An 8229-nucleotide genomic window follows, 5' to 3' on the forward strand; every position below is an offset into this window, starting at 1 on the left:
ACAATAGACCACAATATTCTCCTGGAAAGGTTAGAAAACATGGTTGGAGTCACAGGGACGGCCCTATCATGGTTCAGATCTTACCTATCAGAACGTTATCAGTTCGTTAGGGTAAACAATTTATCTTCCACTTATTCAAAAGTGAGATTTGGAGTTCCTCAGGGCTCTATATTAGGACCATTACTATTTACACTATACATGTTACCGTTAGGCACAGTTATAAATAACCATGGCGTAAACTTTCATTGTTATGCAGACGATACTCAACTGTACATATCAGCCAAACCTGATGACCAACACAGGTTAAAGGAAATAGAGGACTGTGTAAAAGACGTGAAAGGCTGGATGTCACGCAACTTCCTCCTATTAAACAGTAACAAAACAGAGCTTCTCCTTCTGGGTCCAAAACTAGCAAGAAGTAAATCACCAGATTTAATCCTAAATCTCGCCGACTTTCCAGCCACACCTGGACTAGCAGCTAAAAATCTATATTATAATAGATTCAGATTTATCACTCGATCAACACACAGGCGGCATCACTAGGACAGCTTTTCTACATCTTCACAACATCACCAAGATCAGAAATGCCCTGTCCCTGCGTGATGCAGAAACACTAGTACACGCCTTTATTACTTCCAGACTAGACTACTGTAACGCGCTACTGTCAGGATGTACGAGCAGGAATTTAAACAAACTCCAACTAGTCCAAAACGCTGCAGCTAGGGTCCTCACTAAAACTAGAACATCTGATCATATCAGTCCAGCGCCATCATCACTTCATTGGCTGCCTGTTAAATTCCGTATTAATTATGAAATCCTTTTATTGACTTATAAAGCCCTACATGGTCTCGCTCCTGAATACCTGCAAGACCTTATTTCTCATTATGAGCCATCATGACTACTCAGATCACAGAGCGCTGGCTTATTAATGGTTCCCAGAATTCCTAAGGCTGCAGCTGGGCGAAGAGCTTTTTCTTATGAAGCCCCCAAACTCTGGAATGATCTTCCAGAAACTGTTCGGGACTCAGACTCAGTCTCAATCTTTAAGACTAGGCTGAAAACTCACTTGTTCAGTAAAGGCAGCAGATCCAGGGGTCCATGGACACAGGGAATTATAGTAAACTGAGACGCTGGTGCCGTCGTCCCGCTGCTCGTACGCGGTCACTCAGGTTTGTGGACGGTGGAGCGGAGGGACGCCAGACTGTCTCAGAGTGCTGCCGTGTCTGTGTGTCCTTCTGGTTCTCTCCTGTTAGTTAAGCTGTCATAGTCAGATCTGCTGGAGTCGTTAGCCACACTCTGGAAATGTTCACATTCCCTGTTTTACGGACAAACAGACAGAATAAAACTAATTCCCTCTCCCTGCCCTTTTTTCCGAGTATACAATCGCCCACATGTCTGGCCAAACACTGAAGGACGACTGACTGTCGAGCCCTCCTGCTGCCCGCTTCAGACCAGACAACCCAGCTACCGCCACCTGCCTTGGATGAGCTGCCCACCCTTTTTTTAAAAAGTTTTTAAGCTTTTACATTTTTACATTTTTTACATTCCTGTTAAAACTTTGTCTTTTCTGGAATTCTGTGAAGCTGCTTTGTGACAACATCCGTTGTAAAAAGCGCTATACAAATAAATTTGATTTGATTTGATTTGATTAATACTGGGTTAACTGGTCTAAATGCGATCATTAATTAAAAGTGCAGCATTTTTGTTGTTAGTCTTACTGGGAAAGATCACAGAGCCATCTATACTGGATAAAACAGACTTAAATATTTACATTTAGTGAAAGAAATTCATGATGTTTAGGTAAATTCTTTGAACCACTGTTCCAAGGATCTCAGAAATAGTTTGTATTGAAGCATGCTTTACTTCCATATATAGTCTACATAGTTTCATTTTTATTATGAAAGCTAAAGACCTGTTTGTCAACTTGCTAAAGTGAAACTGAGTTAACGTGTTTCCTCGGAACGTCTTTCTTTATGACTGATGTACACTTTGGCATTTGCTTTGGACGTTGAGGATCTCAGGTAAGCCTTGGTTTATATACAGTATTTGTTATGTGCTATAGCATAGAGGAATTAGATTGTATTATACACTCGCTCTCCACTATCTTACAAACTCCCACCTTCTTCCACTCACCATACTGTCCATCTGGGGTAAAGTCTCTACATGTACACCAACAATGTAAAACTACACGGTAGGGATTTCTAATAAGGTGGACGATGAATGTTTAAAGGCCTAGGGACTATACTACATATATAAAACAGCCAGCAAAATTTAAATAAACAACAAAGAACAAGCTTTCACTCATATTTGGTTGCTTAGACTCAAAAAGAATGAGACAATGGCGATTATATAGTTTTGATAAAAGTTGGCATGAAGTGGTAGCTTACACAAGCTTTACTCAAGATTAGGACCACCCAATTTGGATTGAAAGCAGAGAAATAGTAGTAGTAATCAGAATTAGAAGTACTTGTAGACATTGAACAGCCACCAGTTTACATTTATAGGGTCCACATGCATATTCATGCGCTCAGGCGATATAAGCAGCAGCTGTCAGCCAGCCAGGTAAGCCAAGCTTGGAGTAGACTGGCTGTATGGTTAGGCTTAGGCCTTCGGTGGGCTATATAGCTCTGCGCTTAACCTTAATCTATAGCTCTCTGGTCTTGTGATGAGGTTTGAGGGTGACAGCAATGGATACAAATGAGCATTCGTGCCATATTTAAGGCATTCTACCAATAGCCTGTCACACCAAAATAGTTCAATACGCATTTTTTTTTATACAATTCAATACGCAAATATTTTTCAAAAAATAGTTTTTTGAAGTTGTGTAGTTTTACTATATGTATTTCACTAATATCGGAGGGTTGGATTACTTTGGATTATACGTTTATTTGAAGTAGTAATAATTATACACTGAGATGGGTATCATGTCAAAGACATCAATAAACAGGGTTGTAAATTGTGGTTGAACCTGTGCATTCAGTAAGCGTGACTGCATCAGCAATAAAAGTCTTTCCATGAATACAGAGAGAGGGCCGTTATAGTAGGGCTGCAGTTACATTTATGGCATCTGGCTGACGCTCTTCTCCAGAGCGACTTACAATTTGTTCATTTTACAGAGGAAGGCCAAGGTGGTGTTAGGAGTCCTGCCCAAGGGCTCGTATTGGTATAGTGTAGGGTGCTTGACCTGGTGGGGGATTGAACCCCAGTCTACAGCGTAGAAGGCAGAGGTGTTACCCACTACACTAACCAACCACCAGTGCATAAACCCCTCATTACAAAGACGTGCACATTTCAGACTTTAGTGGTGTAAATACTACAGTCACTCATCAGACACGTGGAAAAGAGTAGCATAGTCAGAAGAGCCATTCCTCATCATATTCTTTAGAAGGAGGTGGGTGCAAGTGGGACACACACCAAGTAAATACTACAGGTCCAAACGTTTGACCTCATGGAGGCAGCTTGGTTACTCCGTTATGCCATGGGGGCATAGTTTGATACCACTTGTCCATTTAGAGGCACTGCAAATCAATACAAAGTTATTCTGGCTGATCACCTTTATCCCATGATCAAACAGTTGTATCCTGATGGGAGTGGTCTCTTCCGGCATGACAATGCCCCCATCCACAGCGCACAGGGGTCACTGCTAGGTTTAATGAGCATGTAAATGATGCTGTATGCTTGCAATATTATTTAACTGTATAATTATTTTTACCATAAATGAGCTATTAATACAAATTTCCCTAAAAGAAACATACAACAGCTTTTATATACATTTTCTTATCTAATTTATATCATTTTAACGTTCATTATTTTTTCTTTTCTAAATACACCGTGCATGCATTCTATGGTGTCTCATTTATTGCTTTAAAATAGCGCAAATATAATATTCATGCACTCAAAACTCAGTGATTACAAAGCCTTTCTGAGAGATACTCCGGATGATGTCCACGCCTTCCAACAGACCCCCAAACAGATCCTCTGACAGGCCCCGCCCACTTTGCACTGTGATTGGTTAGTGGCACGCAGGCAACGCCTCGTGACGATTGATACTGGTACCAATGATAGCAATCCTGGCGCAGGAGGGGTGGGGATTCGCCGGAAAACGGGTGTGGAATAAATAAACCGCACCGCTGCTGTGGCAGAGAGTGACGTGAACGTTAAAAAAATAAAAAATAAATAAATAAATAAAACGCGGACATGTCCGAACAGAGACCTTGCGCGTGATCCATTCCAATGAATAACAAACTGCGGGACAACGCTTCAGACCCCGGCATGGCGCGAGGAGGGTAAATAATAATCACAACAGCCTTTATAATAATAATAATAATAATAATGATGACAGTAATAAATACATAACAATGAAAAGTAAATAAATGAGATGAGCGTTAAGCGGATGTGCTACCTGCCAGGGAGAACACGGAGGCTCGCACGCGGATGCAGGACGCGCTCGCGACGGCGGCGGCCACAGGAGACGCGGCGCGCGCTGAAGAGCTGCTGCGGAACGGGGCTGACGTCAACGGCACGAACAGGTTCGGGAGAACACCTATACAGGTAAAAATCACCGTCACCATCATCACCTGCGCAGGAAATAATAATCATGATAACAAAGTCCTTATCACAGTGATCATCATCAAAGCGGTCGATTCTGTGTTCTCCGCGCGCGGCGCGTTCAGGTGACTGCTCCTGGTGATGGTATCAGCGCGGATTCCAGCAAACATAGGAAATAAACACGAACCGATGCATAAAGATGAGCAATGCTCAAAACAATCTTCCGGCGCGCGCAGCCGTTTGGCCGTCGCTCCTTAAAGGGCGAGCTTTGATGTGAGTAAGATCTAAGCGCGCGTCCTGTCCTTTAATCCACACTTACACTTTATTTGCTACATTTAACGCGTCACAGAGAAAATGAAACACTGAATATCGCCGCTCAGAAGCTCGTGGCACATTTTATATTGAATGTTTTATTTGTGCAACGCGTTAAACAAACAAATAAATACATACATACATACATACATAAATAAATAAATGAATAAATAAATAAATAAAGGGGTTTTAAGGTGTTTCTCTACATGAAAGCGCTCGACCCGTCATATTTCAGGAGCTTTACTCTCGGGATTAAATGTTATTCTCCTAGTCTAATCTAAAGGAACAACGCGCAAAACACATGATCACAATAAATAAACCAACACACTAAATATAAACAAACACACTAAATAAACAAAGACACTAAATATAAATTAACACACTAGATATAAAATAAACACACTGAATATAAACAAACACTAAATATAAATAAACACACTAAATATAAAATAAACACACTGAATATAAACAAACACACTAAATATAAACAAACACACTAAATATAAATAAACACACTCAATATAAACCAACACACTCAATATAAACAAACACACTCAATATAAACAAACACACTAAATATAAATAAACACACTAAATATAAATAAACACACTAAATATAAACAAACACACTCAATATAAACCAACACACTAAATATAAATAAACACACTAAATATAAACAAACACACTCAATATAAACAAACACACTAAATATAAATAAACACACTAAATAAAATAATTAATAATACAAATAATTGATGCCACGGTGGAGTGTGATTACAGGACAATACAGTGTATGTGATAGCTAACTCTGTGTGTGTGTGTGTGTGTGTGTGTGTGTGTGTGTGTGTGTGTGTGTGTGTGTGTGTGTGTGTGTGTGTGTGTGTTTGCTTTCTTTAACTGATAAGTGCTTTTTTAAGTTCTAAATTTTGTTTAATTAAGGACCGAATAAATTGAACTATTATGTTAAAATGACTGAAATTACAGGACAATAAACGTGACGTGACGGTTGTTGGCAGTGATTTATTCTAAAAATGAAAATAATCAAAATGAACTACAAATAAAAAAAGAATATCATCGCAGTAACTAATACACACACACACACACACACACACACACATATATATATGTGTGTGTGTGTTTATTTCTTTCTTTATTCGTTTATTGATTGATTGATTGTCCTACAATACAGTAAGCAAGTGCTGTACTTCTACAGATTAAAAACAGACAGTCGTGTGTAAAAGTCTGAGCACCCCTGTTTACGTGTAATACTGCTTTTCTCAGTGAACACACTGCAGAGGACGCGCGCGTGCGTGGTGATACACAGCTACTGTTTACCTGCTGAAGAAGGTGTTGGGAACAAAATCAGACATTAAACACGATCTGAGCAAAAGTCATGACGCGTTTCATATAAATTTCCCCAGTTCAGCCTCTCAGCAAATCACGAGAAACGAGGAAAGTTTCTCTAGAAAAGAGTTTTGCTTCATTAAGTTAGTCTCGCGGAGAGAGTTTATACTATTACACTAAAACCGGCGATTTCTGCACATGACTGGACTTTGGTCATTAATTCTGAGGGAATTCTGTGTGTGTGTGTGTGTGTGTGTGTGTGTGTGTGTGTGTGTGTGTGTGTGTGTGTGTGTGTGTGTGATGTGTGTGTGTGTGTGTGTGTGTGTGTGTGTGTGTGTGTGTGTGTGTGTGAGATCATATAAACGGTATCGCTCTTTGTCTGGGCAGTACGTGTGTATGAAGGAAGGCAGGCTGGGTTTCTGGCCTCTCTCTGCGGTTCAGTCGTTGGATGAAAATTCAGTCAGTAGCCCGGAATTAATCAGGGTTAAAATTTCTTAATATTAATAAATTTATAAATATATATATATATATAAATAAAATAGTTAAACCAACACACTTGAACCTCACCTACACCAATCACAATGTACTATGTGTGTGTGTGTGTGTGTGTGTGTGTGTGTGTGTGTGTGTATATTTACATTTACATTTACAGCGTTTAGCAGACGCTCTTATGCAGAGCGACTTACAGGAAGAGCTTCGTCTGTCTAGAGAAAGTGTCTCTGCTAGTTACCAGTCGGTTAGAGAGAGAAAGACGGTCCTGAGCTCAGATACTGATAGAAACACAGTCACTGATACAGAGAGAGAAGGAGCAGAGCTGAACTCAGAACTCTGAGCCCTGCAATACAATAACAATAAGATACAATACAATAAACTATAATACAATAAACTACAGTACAATAATCTACAATACAATAAACTATAATACAATAATCTACAATACAATAAACTACAATACAATAATCTACAGTACAATAAACTACAGTACAATAATCTACAATACAATAATCTACAATACAATAATGTACAGTACAATAATGTACAATACAATAATCTACAATACAATAAACTATAATACAATAAACTACAGTACAATAATCTACAATACAATAAACTATAATACAATAATCTACAATACAATAAACTACAATACAATAATCTACAGTACAATAAACTACAGTACAATAATCTACAATACAATAATCTACAATACAATAATCTACAATACAATAATGTACAATACAATAATCTACAATACAATAAACTATAATACAATAAACTACAATACAATAATCTACAATACAATAAACTATAATACAATAATCTACAGTACAATAAACTACAGTACAATAATCTACAGTACAATAAACTATAATACAATAATCTACAATACAATAATCTACAGTACAATAAACTACAGTACAATAATCTACAGTACAATAATCTACAATACAATAATCTACAATACAATAATCTACAGTACAATAAACTACAGTACAATAATCTACAGTACAATAATCTACAATACAATAATCTACAATACAATAAACTATAATACAATAATCTACAATACAATAATCTACAGTACAATAAACTACAGTACAATAATCTACAATACAATAATCTACAATACAATAATCTACAATACAATAATGTACAATACAATAATCTACAATACAATAAACTATAATACAATAAACTACAATACAATAATCTACAATACAATAAACTATAATACAATAAACTACAGTACAATAATCTACAATACAATAAACTATAATACAATAATCTACAATACAATAAACTACAATACAATAATCTACAGTACAATAAACTACAGTACAATAATCTACAGTACAATAATCTACAATACAATAATCTACAATACAATAATGTACAATACAATAATCTACAATACAATAAACTATAATACAATAAACTACAATACAATAATCTACAATACAATAAACTATAATACAATAATCTACAGTACAATAAACTACAGTACAATAATCTACAGTACAATA

At 37.3% G+C, this 8229-nt stretch overlaps 1 protein-coding gene across 1 annotated transcript in view; it reads left to right on the plus strand.

Moving 5' to 3' along the window:
• Positions 1 to 4199: 4199 nt before the first annotated feature.
• The window catches only part of cdkn2a/b (cyclin-dependent kinase inhibitor 2A/B (p15, inhibits CDK4)), an 8414-nt gene continuing 4384 nt past the window's right edge, over positions 4200 to 8229 (plus strand). The window contains exons 1-2 of the mRNA XM_017682078.2: positions 4200 to 4286; positions 4410 to 4551. Coding sequence (XP_017537567.1) covers positions 4234 to 4286; positions 4410 to 4551 — 195 coding nt within the window. The 5' untranslated portion in view covers positions 4200 to 4233. The remainder of the gene's footprint in view (positions 4287 to 4409; positions 4552 to 8229) is intronic.

This window comes from Pygocentrus nattereri, chromosome 5 (assembly GCF_015220715.1).
Source record: "Pygocentrus nattereri isolate fPygNat1 chromosome 5, fPygNat1.pri, whole genome shotgun sequence".
In the NCBI taxonomy this organism is placed as follows: domain Eukaryota; kingdom Metazoa; phylum Chordata; class Actinopteri; order Characiformes; family Serrasalmidae; genus Pygocentrus; species Pygocentrus nattereri.